At 34.1% G+C, this 14,925-nt stretch overlaps 1 protein-coding gene and 1 long non-coding RNA gene across 2 annotated transcripts; one reads left to right on the top strand and one right to left on the bottom strand.

The window, feature by feature from the left end:
• Nucleotides 1-691: 691 nt before the first annotated feature.
• LOC148624996 (uncharacterized) lies at nt 692-7,195 on the bottom strand. The gene is made up of 2 exons (XR_015919825.1): nt 6,582-7,195; nt 692-1,185 (listed from the first exon to the last, which is right to left on the bottom strand). It is a non-coding gene; the product is annotated as an uncharacterized LOC148624996 (long non-coding RNA).
• A 112-nt stretch (nt 7,196-7,307) lies between these two features.
• Nucleotides 7,308-14,776, top strand: LOC148624995 (mannose-P-dolichol utilization defect 1 protein-like). The gene is made up of 6 exons (XM_088568181.1): nt 7,308-7,398; nt 9,526-9,692; nt 11,747-11,812; nt 12,590-12,722; nt 13,141-13,345; nt 14,347-14,776. Exons 2-6 carry the CDS (start codon nt 9,584-9,586, stop codon nt 14,569-14,571), a joined length of 738 nt encoding a protein of 245 aa, XP_088424307.1. The 5' UTR covers nt 7,308-7,398; nt 9,526-9,583; the 3' UTR covers nt 14,572-14,776.
• Nucleotides 14,777-14,925: the final 149 nt, after the last annotated feature.

Here is a 14,925-nt window from a genome sequence, read left to right as displayed (position 1 = left end):
GTATCTATCTGTACAATGAGAACTGATTTTTTTTCTCCGTTTCATTGTTTTCTTTTCCTCTTTCGTTTACCCTGGACGTGACATTTAATGAGCAACTCGGTGGGGAGTTTCCAGGGCTTTAACCCTACCGGGCGGTGCACCTGATTAATGCTTTGGAATCTATGCTCATTTACTGGGTTGACTGTTTTTAATCATAATTCAAAGTCATTCGAACTATTTCCTTATCATTATGCACCCGAATAAAAGTCTAACATCAAACATATGACAAATTATAAGTACAAAATACAGCATTCAAGTGAAATCACAGGAAAGTATATAAATAAGCGACCAAGACCAATATCTGTAAACAATCACATCAAACATGGACTGATACTAATAGTATCACAGACCACATTTCTGATATTGCAAACAAACAAATAAATGCAAGGAAGGGCAAATGATGTTGCTTTATTCTAGTTTTGACTGAGATTGAGTGTTTTGGGAGTAAACCTGAAATGTAAATCCCGACTAAAAGTAATTTAAAAATTTTTTTTTTTGGATTTTGGGGATAGGCACTCCATAACAATCCACAAACTCATTATGTTTACCATTGAAAATGTTCAGAAGTTGCTATAACTGCGTACAAACAACACACTTTTTGTGGAATTTGTTTAAAATAGCAACAATATTGCTTGTATGAGAGATAATAAAGTACAAAAGAACCCATTCTTTTAAACATTTACAAGCATAACAAAGTTAGTTGGTTTGGCAGAACCAGAAAATACTGTCGAAGACTGGCCAGTAAAAGAATTCGCTGCTAATTGGAAGTACTTCATGAAAATTTGCATATCAATATTCGTCTTAAAGGTTAGTCTATCGAAATTTACCACAGTATCAACCATAATGAATATTCATACTGTTCGAATTTATCCACGGATCACGTGGACATTTAACGTCTAATATAAAACACGAGATGTCAAAAGAAAACTGTCGATTGTTTTAGTCCTAACTACTGTGTGATCCTCTTCGTCTACGTCCCTTTCCAGATCCCTTCCGACTGTGACCAGACCCTTTACGTTTGTGACTATGACCCGATCCATGACGCTTTCCTGATTTTGGTCTAGGTCCTCCACACTTACAGAAATCATCGATCACACCTATTCCCGTTTTTTTATTTCCTTTCCCACTACAGCAAGCATTACCCATCTGGAATAGGTCAAAACAAAAAAAATAAAGTTATTATTCATTCAAGTGTTATCTCTGACAAACAGATTCGCCTTTTAATATTGTCAAAAACAGCCTTTATTTGCACAATATATAAGATACAAACATTCAAGTGGATCTACATCCACACTGAGTTCTTCACACCAGATAAAATTATTGAAGATTTTAAAATATAGCTGGGATCCTGAAGTGGTGTGAATGAATATCTGAGTAGAAATATTTTACTTCTTTAAAAACAAAAAAAAAGTCTTAATATAATTCGTACAAAATAGAAAAATAATTAAATTCGTTAATTTATATAGCAGTTTAAAAAGTTTGATAGCTATACAAACATTTTCTTAAAATTTCTTTTTTAACACCTGCTGAAATTATTTATTGATTTGAGGTAAACACCTTCATTACTTTATGGTGTAAAAGAAATTTATTTCGAGCTGTCAGGTATTCATTATACACGAACTGCTGTAAAGAAAAGATAAGAAAAATGAATGTGAACAATAGTCACGTCCAAAAGCCAACACAGATCTAGACCATTGTGAATATGCATCAAGTTCAAGTGAATAAATTATAAATTTGTAAGTGAGTTAGATGACAAAAAAACAATTGAAAACCGGGTTATAGTGACTAAATAATGCGGGTTTTGACATTCATTCTTAAGTAGTGGACAGTCCCAAGAAAGCTGATGATACGTTGTTCTACGAACTTTCGTTGTTTTTCGCCTGAACATGTTTCCAAAAGGACAGTTACTTTCATGTCGCCGACACTGTGGTTTGCCTCCCGAAAATGCTCACCGACCGGACTTTCAATTGGTGACGCTTTGTTTGTGTTCTACAAAACGATCACCCAACCTCCGATAGGTCTCGCCACGTAAATGACGTGCATATCACATGATACCATCTTTTAACTTAAAGACGTTTGGATGGCCCGACGAGCCCGTCAGTTTCACAAGCAAAAGGACATGTCGAACATCGGGTCGCTTACAGTGTCCTGTTCCTTCAGAACTGGCAGGGGGCGTCTAGTGGCACTCTTGAAAGAACTCGTAACAAGGTGCGCTTTAAGACTCTTTCCTTTTCTATAGACAGGTGGAAGTGAATCGTTGAATACTGCACATGACGACATGTATTCGTCTTTAAAATCTATGGATTTAAAGTTGCGAATCAGGATGTTCTGGATTGCAATATTGTGAGGATGATATGCCAAGACCAAAGGAATACTGTCACTCATGTCTTATGTTTCTCGCCCTCTTTTTCATAGATTCAGATTTCTTAATTTGGGAAACTGAAGTGATCGCTCGAACCAGAACTTTGTTTGAATAGCCTTTCTTGACAAACAAAGATTTCATCGTGTCATATTGTGCTCTGAAATCTTGGTCATCGCTGCAAATACGGCATAGTCTCAGAAATTGTGACTTAAGAATGGCATTTTGCATGACTGAGGCCAGTGAGGGTGACACGATTGATCATTTAAGTAACGATGGGCATCCGTGGGTTTGTAAAACTGAGGTTGAAATTTTACCATTTCGGATTTTACAATTGATGTCAAGGAACGAAAGGCTCTCCTGGGTAATATTGAAGGTATATTTGAAGGGTGGATGGTAAGAAAAAAAAACAAGATTGACGAATTAAAGACATCCTCTTATGTTCTTCATCGGAGGACACCCCGATGACATCGTATATGTATCCTTTGTAAAGATCTTTTACGGGGCCTATGTACTCCGAGAACGTTTTTCCTCCAGGTAGCCAATAAATAGACAAGCAAAGCTGGGTCCCATTTCCACCCCCATCTGACTAGCTATAGTGTTTGTAATCGAACTGAAAGGTATTGAGGTTGAGGACAAGTTCGGTAAGCCTTAAGACTTGTCAGTTTTGACATGAGGATTGGGTCTTCTGTCAAGGAAATGCCCAAAGCAACCATAGCATCATTATTTGGGATGCTTGTATATAGGCTGTCATGTCCATAGTAAAAAGTTTGAAATCTGAACCCTCTGGCTAAAAAAAATCAAGAATATTGCAGGCATGAGTAGTGTCTTTGATATAAGTAGGTAGGTTCTCCACGATGGGCTTGACAATGTCGTTAAGAAAACTAGAAATGTATACATTAGGACAACTGCAGGCTGAGGGAACCTAATTTTATGTATTTTGGGAAGCATATTGAAGCGTGACGTTCTGGGTTGAGATAAAACCAAATAGAGGGCTTCTTTTGGGAGATCCTGATGATTTGTTGATGTTGAAATGAAATCCTTGTTTATTTTCTGATTGTCTTTTGTATTATAAGTCCGGAGGTTTTGGCAAAATTTAGAACCAGAAACTTGAAAATCCCCCTCTGAGACAGCATTTAGCATCCAAGAAAATTACAGCTCCACCTTTGTCCGCAGCTTTGAGGACAATGAATGTTCGCGTCTTGAGACGGTTGAGGGCGGCCTGCTCATCAGTAGTCAAGTTATGTCTCTTCAGGGGTTTTGTATTTAAGTTGTCAATTTGGCTTTGACAAGTTCTAATACATGTATTGGTTGAGGATGGTAAAGAAAAGATAGCTCTGTAAAAGGGAAATTACAATGTACGATGGAAGTATAAGACACTATATTAAAAATGTATCGCTCACTATTATCGTAATGTCGATATACCTGTAGTGAAAATAAATCTGTACACGAATTCTTTAAACAAAGCAGTAATGATTATTTTGTTCTTTTTTATTCAAAATGGCTCAGTAAGAGAAATTTAAGAAAGTAGACCGAGGATCATATGTAAAATATGAGTGAGGGAAATTAGAAATTCCGAGCCCGGAGTCATGCGTTGAGTAAAGTTTTACCCTTACGACTTTATCGTCGAAATGAGCTCATTCGCTTAATTTTGCCTTATTATCATAATTATCAGCATTACGCCATTAAAATTTAGTGTTATTGTTCAATATCATAAATTGTTTTATTCATTAGCCCTAGTTGGAATTAACTGTAAAAGGGAATGACGTAACCAGAGTTTTCACCAAGTTACCACTGTTTCGCAACAAAGGTTTTCCGATATTTCAAAGTATTGATTGAATTCAATGGCCTTTGTTGAACATAATAAGTTCTTCGCTTACAATTGCATACAAAACATAGTTTTAATTGAAAAGTAAAAAGTGCACTTTGATAAACTATCAAGAGACATAAACAGGTCGCTGAGCATGACGTAAGTACAAGTGTATGAATTCATATTCAATATTTTAAGTTTCCGCCCCGTCAGTTATGTAGGTTATGGTATAATGGTTTGAGATCAATAGGATGTATTGACTATATCAAGAAATTTGAATTCGTTTAAGGACACCATCAAGTATGATTAGGGAACTAACATTTGATTTTTATTCGGTGGAGGGCAAAGATCAAATTTGAAAAAAAAACAAGAAATAAAAAGGCAGGGCAGACCAAAAGAAAAAAAGACAAGATGTATTAATGCCCTAATATTTATTGTGATGGTTGCTCCCTTTTGGCGATGACAGTTATCTCGTGGTTGTTTATTAAACATGCAATAAAATGTAAGTGGGTCAGTAAGTTATTTAAATTGGGTGGAGTAATTTATGCTCCTTGGTTGTGCAAACAAAAAATGAAACTCAACAAGAAAATAAACAAACGTTTAATATATAATCGGAATACGAACTGTCGTTAGGTTGTATAATTGGTATTTTCGTATTGAAAGGATATAATTTGGGGGGGGGGGTGGGTGGGGGGTGGTGTATCTCAATTTACAATAAAAGGACACGAGTAGGCTTTCAGACTAAATCATCATGCATGAAATCAACCTCATATAAAATTAATGTAAATAATTTAAAACATCCAAATCAATATTTCCTAACAGTGACTTCCTTGACAGAAAATTGTAACTATAAGAAAATGATTTGATATAACACTGGTGATGTTAAAACTCGTGTCTTTTAAAAATGTCCGGACTCTTCGGAATTGACTTTTTTAAAGTTGGGCGGCACGTATTGCAGTTGTCTTCTAATTTGTAAGGTTTTTGATAAAGTTTTGCTATTAGGCAAATGATTTATCTACTTTCTTATGTTGTTTGTACTTTGAAAGCTGTGCTTCTTTTTAAATGCTATAAAGGCACAATCACAGTTTCATGATGAGAAACACGATTAATCAACAAGCAATGTGACCATAACAAACCATGACCAGAACACATAATTCAACGGAAAACATGGGTGGTATAAGTAAGGCGCAATTGTGTTGAAGATACCTTTAGTCTTAGGAGCGGGTGGGTTCCAAACCAGAAAATTAAAATGGGATCCAGGCTGCTTTTCCTCATTTTACCCAAACTTTTGTACAGAAGTTAACAAAAGCTTCAAACTTACGTGGATGAGGGGCGTCCAACCCCCGGTACCCTTCACTGAGTTTTATGATATAATACAAAACTTACGTGGATGAGGGGCGTCCAACCCCCGGTACCCTTCACTGAGTCTTATGATATAATACAAAACTTTAAAGCGACACTTAATAATATGATGCTGAAATGGCGCAAAAGGTCAACATCAATAAACGTCGCGCAAATATTTAATATCTGATAGGACTAAGAATGCCTAACGATGTAACCCGCACTTATTCTAAAATAATTATTGATAAATTCATTAAAAAGAAAGTAAGTGACTGTAGTACGAGGAGAAGATACTTAACAACAATTATAAGACCGTTTAAATTGTCAGAGGAAAATCTGTCTCCAAAGCAAACCGACGGACAACATGAACACGTTACATTGATAGCGGTACATCAAATAACATAATACATGCTATGTAGAAAATAAGAAAACATTCTATCAAAAAATATCATAATATCCAGTCTGAAAGAAACACTTTTTTACTCCTTCATACTTCTTTGAGCGTCTAAAGTTCCCATACATCAGCAACCAATACCGAAGCAGGTCATTCTTTACAAGGACATACTTATAAAAACAGACCCCAAATGAATAAAGAACTGCGCCATGAACGCATGATACGCCTATCGGTTGAGCGCGAAAACGGAAATGCAACCTCCCTTTTATGAAAAAGTGCCAAAAATCGAAAACGTGAAATCGAAAAGGAATCTGTGGCCATGGACACAAAGAATATCTCAAGTTCAACGGCATTTGTTGAAAGCGTATTACAGTTAAAGTTTTATATAAATTGCTAAAAGTCTTTTAGAGTTATTGGACGAAGTGTTGAGGGATGGATGGACGGACGGACGGACGGACGGACGGACGGACCATAATACATCAATATGCAATATTGGCGGGCGTATAAATACTCGGTCAATAACATAATAATCTAAAAATCAAAATCGACTGCATCTGCGTTCACAAAAAGAACATTAAATGGTGGGTGAATTGAAAAAATAATCTTTAACTCTTAAAGAAAAAGGAAACGATCCATACCTTTTCAAAGTTTACTGTGTTGCTCCAGTAAGTCTTACTTCTACGAGTATTGCTGTTGTTTATCAGGTAAAATTTCAGGAAACACCCAAGCTACATCAATGAGTATCACTATAGAGATGTCATAACACTACATTTTGTCGCTGGGGTTTGTTTATAACAACCAGTTTAACCGTAAGGTGCATTCAAGCATCGAAATCGTCAATGCCATTGAAAAGTGTAAATGCTTTTTATATAAATATCTATATTTATATTTTATATAAGATATTGAACGTTTTAACAGAATGTTTGCTTTTTTAACAATTCATAAATGTATTTACATTCAATTAAACAGCTATATGATCGAAAGTGCTATTAAGACATAATGCAATCTTGTCTCAATCTTGATCTAGTTTGTTAGTTGGCTACTTTGATTAGACCTCATATACCTTATTTATAGGGGCCATCATATCGCTGTGTAAGTTTAGAATACAGGACACGATTAATATTGTGCCGCATTACTTGGCTGAGCAGTAATGTAAGAGCTGCTGGAAAGAATGATGTTTTCATTAGTCTTGTTATTTAAAAAAAACGGGAAAAAAAACGATAGACACCTATTTGTTATTTACATGAACTTGATTGCTTATATAAATTTTATACAAGTTTACGAGGAAATATGTTAGCATATAACAAAACGGGTGACATGGACCCTTATTATATCTGTCACTATTCGAGTGCTTGAATTTATTATATATTTTTAAGTATAGAATAATTACACAATTCATTATTACTCTACAGGAGCGGATCCAAGGACTGGCGTACCGCCCCTCCTCCTAAATCGGTAAGAAAAACATTTTTCACCACAAGTTTCACCCCATGATATTTTTTGCCTTGCTTTGCACGGCATTTAATTCAATTAACGCCTCCTAAAGTCAAATCCTGGATTCGCCCCTGCTCTAGTTGGAAGTACAAATCGATTTTTTACAGAGCATTTAGAATACATAGCAGTACATGTGTATCTGTGTTTGTATTTGGGTCGAGATTTAATTATCTTTTTGTTAAAGAGAAAAATTACCTATATACCAGCCTACCCCCATATATCAGAAAACTAAGAGTATCAATACAATATTGATTGTAATCATGATTTCTTAATTTTTTCACTTTAACAAAAAACAAACAAACAAACAAACAAAGTCTTGTGTACGTGCTGTGTTTGGTGTACACAGCCAAATAGTCCACACCTGAGAATCATATTAAGTAACACACATGATTATCATGTAAATCGAGCGTATACTATGATTTACATGATGTTTCAGTTTATGTGTAGTACACGTTCATGTCTTAATTGCGTTTTTTTTTTTTGCTCATCCTATGTGAACGGCAGAGGGTTTGTCATCAATAGCACGGGGACCTAAACATTTAAATCACTACTGGAATTTTAGTTCATATCGAAATATTTTATTTAAACCTACTCAAAGACAACTACAAAAAAATGACCTGCTGAATGTAGGTACTTACATCAATGCAATAGACCCAAGTTCTCCTTTACATACTGCAAATTACATTATGGAGATACATGCGAAACAGATATTTTGTCAAATATCACCACACAAATCAAAAGCATTTTTAACATCAAGAAGTTAAGTAGCACTCCAGTTAAGGATCATGCAAAATGTGATTCATGGGTAAAAAGCCTACACATTTTATTTTTTGATATTTTGTTTGAAATGTCATAGTAAACAGGAAATAACTTGTGGTTTTTCATATTACCCGTGCTCTAAGGAGATAAAAATTATATAGAATGCACTGTAGATTTCAAAATTAAGGGAGATGACTCTGTAAATGACGCTCAAATACAATAGAATCTACTGGATTTTCAATGTTGATTAACTCCTAAGAGCAGGCAGGTTTGAATGAATAATTACACATTTCATAGTATAGACCCATAAAACAACTTCATTACAAAAATAGCCCCGTGCAGGTCCGGGTGTTAAAAGAATAGGCCTGCAGCAGCGCTAAGCTTGTCGTAAAGGGCGACTAAATAGTGCTCAGAACCCTAGCCGGGGCTAGGGCGCTCTGTCCACAGAGCAACTGGGATGTGTGCCCCAGGTGGTGGAATGGGGTACCCCTGGCGTGTTACATGCTGGGGTTTTCAGGCTATAATACGGAAAACCTGACCGCAAACCATAGTGATGCACCGTGTTGGGAAAGATGCCACGTTCCTCGCACGCTAAAGAACCCTACTGTGGTATTCTCCCGGAGTAGAAACCATAGGGCTCCGCCACAGGAGGCTAAATTGCCCGACCATACCCACCTCTCCCTATTTCCAGTGGCAATCAAAATTTGTCGACCCCATTGTCCTTGTGTCCCATCCCTTTTTCATTTCATCATCATTTCATATTCATTTTATCATCCATTTCATGTTCATCGTCCGAATATAGCTGAAATATTGCTGCTCGGACGTTAAACCCCAACAAACAAACAAACAAAATTACAAAAATAAAAATATGTAGCCTTTTTTGGGGTGTATCACATTTTTCAGATTTTGCATGATTCTTACAAAGACAGCTACTTAAATATACATATAAATCCTTGGTAACATATATGACTGCCTGAAAAATGATGGAGGGATGTAAGAAGTTAGACCTATCAATTGTTGCGTTCAGCCACTGTATGTAGGATCTAACAACACTCTATTCTACTTTCTGTTCTGATACAGTTTTGATCAGCCATGTAGTTAGAGTTCATCTTTTATGATTTTGAAAGCATTACATATACTAGTGGGGCTGCATATTTTGTTTGAGCAACCCCATCTTTCTGTCATATACATGTATTTGTTAAAAAAAGCAATGTGTTGAGAAAAGTTAAATGACAGCAATGTTGATTTTTTTTATATTTCATGAAAAGTAATCTTTGTCAAATTAGCATGATCACAATTATTTACTACATTTTTTTTTCGCTATTGCAGTTCAAACTACATTCCGGAATATTGCATTACCCGATTTGAGTTGATATTTACAATCAAAATGGCGGAGTCTGAGGTGTCGTCTCCTAATCTTATTGAAAAAGCAGTGCAAGTTCTTGTTCCACAGCCATGTTTCGACAGATACTTCTTAGATTTCGATTTCCTTGATGGTAAATTTAAATTATTATACTAATTTGTATAAAAAAAATTAAATCGACAAAAATTGTGTTGTTATGAACACGAAGTCATAATTTTTCAGTGCTAACAGTAACAGGATATGATGTGACGCGTCAGTAGAATAATATTCACTATGTCGCACTGTATATGTACAGAGTTTTAAAATTCTTAATGATTATTTCTGAACTCTTTGTGTTGGGGTTTTCATTAGTCTGTAGACGTAGATTTGTTGAAAATTTAAATATGTATAATACATGGTATTTGACTTCCAGTACTGCATTAGATTACTACTACTATGAAGAAAAACTATATGCCCTTATTATGTTACTGGATCATAACAAGAAGTTTTTTTAACACGTAAATCCACCTCACAAGTGCTTGTGGACACTCTATCTTTTATTGCTTTGATCACAGTTGCTGACTGAAGGATTTCAATTAATTTTTGTATACACTACTGGGTGATTTAGGCAAAAAAAGTCACCTTGGGGTTGCTCACTTCACCCTCAGATGACACCAAAAGTGAATTGAAGCCATCCTCTCATTTTCGGGCATCGCCCATTATTGGGACTATACTCCATCTTTTAGTGGTATTTTGACCAGAGTTATCTCTCTTCTAATAACAATTCAAACAAAAATGGTGCCCATTCAAGAAACTAAATTGTAAAATTTTTCGAAATCTATCAAGTTACCAGTTGCATGCAAGTATTTTAATCAGCTTTTTGTTCAAATGTTGAAGACAGGATACGAAATGAACATTCTTCACTTCAGCTTATGATAATTCGTGTTTTACTGTTTATATTTTGTTACGAAATATGCAAATTTGTCGTGCAGTTTCTTTGGACTTTGGTTAAATTTATCTCAATTGATAATTCGGTAGGTATTATCATGCATTTCATAGATGATTGATTTTCTGAAATGTCGCATCAAATGTCTGTAAAGTGTGCTTGCCTTCATGAAGTTTGTACATATACATGTATGTTTTGTCATCAAACAGTGACATGCTTTTATTGTCTTGATTAGACTGGTTGCTTATTGAATTGCTCTTATGATGTTAGTAAGACAGTACATCTTGGAAACCAGTTCCTTTTTAAGTCTAAATTCATGTTTTTGTTTCCAAGTAAAGTTCTGATTTTCAAATTTATGGCATGATTTCATACAATTTTTAGTACAATTACTAATTTTACATATTTCAAAAACATCTGGACTCATCTTGCTCAATCTTAAGTCATAGTTATGCAAATTTGTACAATGGTACAATAAGTTAAAGGTACAATAATGTGCATATACATGTTCCCATAAATGAAATGTACATGCCACAGAAAAAAAGGTTTTGTGTTGACAAGTATTTTTATGTTAGCAATTGAAATGATTAAAGGCAGTTGAGTTTGAAACATGTACATGTAGCATTTAGTATTGCATAATCATGTAAACTGACAAAAGGCTAAGTTTTTAAATTTTCCATAACAAAACTTAACATATATTCAGTATGAGAAAAAAAATCCAAATAATCTGCACCATAAATACATTTGTAGTACTCAGGAGATGCCCAATGGCTTCCGAACTCAAGCGAAAAATTTTTAAAATAGTTTAGGCTGGGTGGGATTTGGCCCAGGACCCCCTACAGGGCCTGATGGCCTTGCCTCTTGACACAGATGGGGGCCTAGAAGGCCTCCAGATACCAGCTTTGGCGCATCAACATGAAATCTCTGGAAAATCTCTGCATATGAAACTATAAGACAAGAACATGTAATTATTAGTCATTAGTTAAGGCTCAGTTATCTCAAAATCAAGTTCCTTGACCTGTATTTTTTACACTAAAATTCTAAAGTGTGCCCAGTCAGGGTTATCTTTCAGAAAAATTTGGAAAAGGTAATTATCTACTAAAAATATTTGGTACATGTACATGTATGATCTACCATAATTAAATGTGTGTAAGAGAGATTCTTCTGTAAAAAATTGTTGGAATTTCAGTTAAAATGAAATATTTGTGCTTTGTTTGCTTGTACGTTCATGTCTGTGTATTAATTGGTAATCATGTTATTTTTAGGTCACTGTGCCAAAGTTGTAATCAGTAAAGGATTAGGTTTTGGAATAATTCTAGGAGCAGTTTTAGGTTAGTACAGTGAAAACATAATAAGGTTCATGTCAACTGCATTTCTCTCATTGCTAGATCAAGTTTTCAAGATACAATGTATCCAAAAAAAATGCATACATGTCAGTATCCACAGCATCGCAAAGTTTGCAAAATCCATGAAATTGGAATCCTATTCTAAAAATCATCAAAATTTATACTGATTTTGGCTGCAAATTATGCATTCAAAAAGTAAGAAGACTCACAGAGGTCACAATAATTATGGTTATATACACAAAATGTATGTACAAGTTATGCATCAAAATAACAGAATGCTTAAGACTTGGGTTAACAGATCTGGTATGATTAATCCCATAACAGTTGTACTTTACAGTCATGACAGTGAGTGAACTAGTGTAACTAAATGATAAACAAAAAAAATGTACATGTTCAAATTTGGAAAAAAGGGAATTACATGTACATGTATTAAATTTTCATGTAATGTACACAATATGGAAAAAAAACCAAGAGTACCACATTGTGGTATTAAGTTGACTTGAATCTGAAGGTTTCAAGTCATAAGGCAAAAATGAAATAATACTCTTGATTCCTGCTTTCAGCAAGAAAAACAGGAGTAGGTATGTAGGTAAATTATTTCATTTTAAAAGAACATTTTACATTGAGGTAATGGAGAAACAATCTAGTCTATAACAGTGCTTGAGCCTAAATGGCCAAAAAACTGTTTAGGGTAGGTACAATAAAATGCATGGGAACAGACATATTAATTTTTTTAACCTTATGCATTTTGTTCTTTTCCAGTGAAATTGCCGCAAATAATTAAGATGACTTCAGCAAGAAGTGCAGAAGGCATCAGCTTTCTTAGTGTTTTGCTTGAGTTAGTAGCAACATCTGCTAATTTGTCTTACAGTTATCAGAAATCATTCCCATTTAGGTGAGTTATTATTAATATCCTCTTACATTTAGGTTAACATATAATTTATATTGTACACATGTGAGTAAGGGGTAACTTTTACCAGTAATACATTTCATGTAAATTTGTATTTGTTCTTAAAGTAAATAAGGTAAGAATGTCACCCTACATTCAATTCAGAACTATTTAAAAGCAAATAAAATGAAAGAAAAGGGAATTACTGCAATCAAAATCCTAATGCAGAAGCTTATATTACACATGTATTAAGTTTAGGCAAAAAAAAATAATAATACTCTTGTTTCCTGCTACCAACAAGAAAAAAAAACAGGGTAGGTAGACAGACATCTTATTATTTTTTTGGCCTTACAATTTATACTGAAGTCAGTATGTTACAAAATTATTCTTGTTTTACATTAACATGTGTTTTATCTTACTTTAGTGCCTATGGAGAGGGCTTATTCCTTTGTATCCAGACAGGTCTTATAGGAGCATTAGTGTTGTTATATGGAGGAAATGGACTTGGAGCTTTTGTATATAGTTTATCTTATACTGCTGTTATGGGATATTTGTTATCTCCCTTTGTACCAATGCAAATCCTAACATCTCTCCAAAGTGCCAATATAACTTTAGTGATAATTAGTAAAGTGAGTATAAAGTATTGACATTTCCATATGTTCAGTGAAAAATTACAGATTTTCTGCATACATGTACATGTATGTGTTACAGACTGAACTCAGGTATCCATAACAGGTTGGTAGGGTAATATCTATTCTTGTTCTGGAAAATATCCATTCAGGTCACACTTAAAATGATTGATTGCACTTGCCTGATTCCTCTGTGCTGTAACACATGATTAATAGAAAAAAAAATATTGATTTTTTTTCTTTCTGGCATTCCATAACATCCGTCAACCAAAAAAAAAATCATTTGTGTTTATCATATACAGGTATAATTTTGATATCTTGTTTCACTTGAAGAACATCTTGATCCATATTTTCTTAATAATTTAAAAAAAATAGAAACATTACTTCAGATTGAGTTGCTTAGATGTTATTATTTATTTGTTGAATTTATTTTCTGGATAAACATTGTAATATACATTTTTCAAATACATGTATATGTCAATGATTTTTTGTAGTGGTTTTTACATGACCATTATTTTCATCATCTACATAACTGCTGACTCATCATTATATAAAAAGTAGTAAAAATATCAATGTTTGCATTGGAACTTTTTCTATTAGGCCACTATAAAATGATTTCTTAGTTCTCAGACCCTGTCACAACGAATATTTGTCAATATGATAAAAAGGAAAAAGTACCTTCCTCGTCATTTTTTACTTGCAACAAACAATGTACAAAATTCATCTTTGTCAATTTTTTTGGGACAGTATAAGGAAAAAAGAGATGCTTTCTTAATTTTTTTATGAAAAATGTCATGAAAACCAAGGCATTAACTTTGAAAGGTCTAATAGAGGTCATACCATCATGAAACATGTGATACTTAGAAAACCTTGATGTACATGTAATATGAACAGTTATGATTTTTTTTTCCAAAAGTGCCAATCAGGGCAGCAGTGTTTTTCAGCCTGTTTATTAACAATGTTTTTCTGTAGTTAAGGCAATGATATCTCTTCTTTTTCAGTTAATACAGATCATAGCAAACTTTAGGAATGGCAGTACAGGCCAGTTGTCTGCTATTACAGTGTTTCTGCTATTTGCTGGTTCAGTTGCTAGAATTTTTACCTCCATCCAGGAGACAGGGGACAGTTTAGTAATATTAACATTTGTAGTATCTACTGTATTTAACGGTTTAATAGCTGCTCAAGTCATGTATTACTGGAATGTAAAAAAAGCAAAGACTGAATAAATTATTACTTATTTACATGTATGCAAGGACTTAATGGGAGGGGGTGTTTAAATAATAGAAAATTCATTGCAGTTTAGTAAAAGTGGGAAAATACTATAGTGTATTATACAATTATACATGTAATAGAATAATCAAATGGTCTTATGAACAACGAATGTTTTACATATATGTCTATTTTGTTGATTTTAATAAAGTTATAACTGTACATTCCGGTTGTATGATTTACATGTAACCATATGGTAGTAGAATGCTGACTCATTGTTTATGTTTAATAAACTTAGTGAAAGAAATGATTGAAATGTTATGGAAATCCCAGGCATCCAGAGATGAGATAATACCAAATTAAATTACAGT

Source organism: Perna viridis, chromosome 2, assembly GCF_037379345.1.
Source record: "Perna viridis isolate PV_CMFRI_1.1 ecotype Kerala chromosome 2, ASM3737934v1, whole genome shotgun sequence".
In the NCBI taxonomy this organism is placed as follows: domain Eukaryota; kingdom Metazoa; phylum Mollusca; class Bivalvia; order Mytilida; family Mytilidae; genus Perna; species Perna viridis.
The sequence above is the reverse complement of the archived record's forward strand: the minus strand, read 5'-3'. Positions and strand labels throughout refer to the sequence as shown.

Bases quoted from the DNA above. Each gene is read 5' to 3' on its own strand.
- LOC148624995 (XM_088568181.1), top strand. From the start codon at position 9,584: ATGGCGGAGTCTGAGGTGTCGTCTCCTAATCTTATTGAAAAAGCAGTG. The intron at 9,693-11,746 runs GTAAATTTAAAT...TGTTATTTTTAG, and splicing joins AGATTTCGATTTCCTTGATG to GTCACTGTGCCAAAGTTGTA. The intron at 11,813-12,589 runs GTTAGTACAGTG...GTTCTTTTCCAG, and splicing joins AATTCTAGGAGCAGTTTTAG to TGAAATTGCCGCAAATAATT.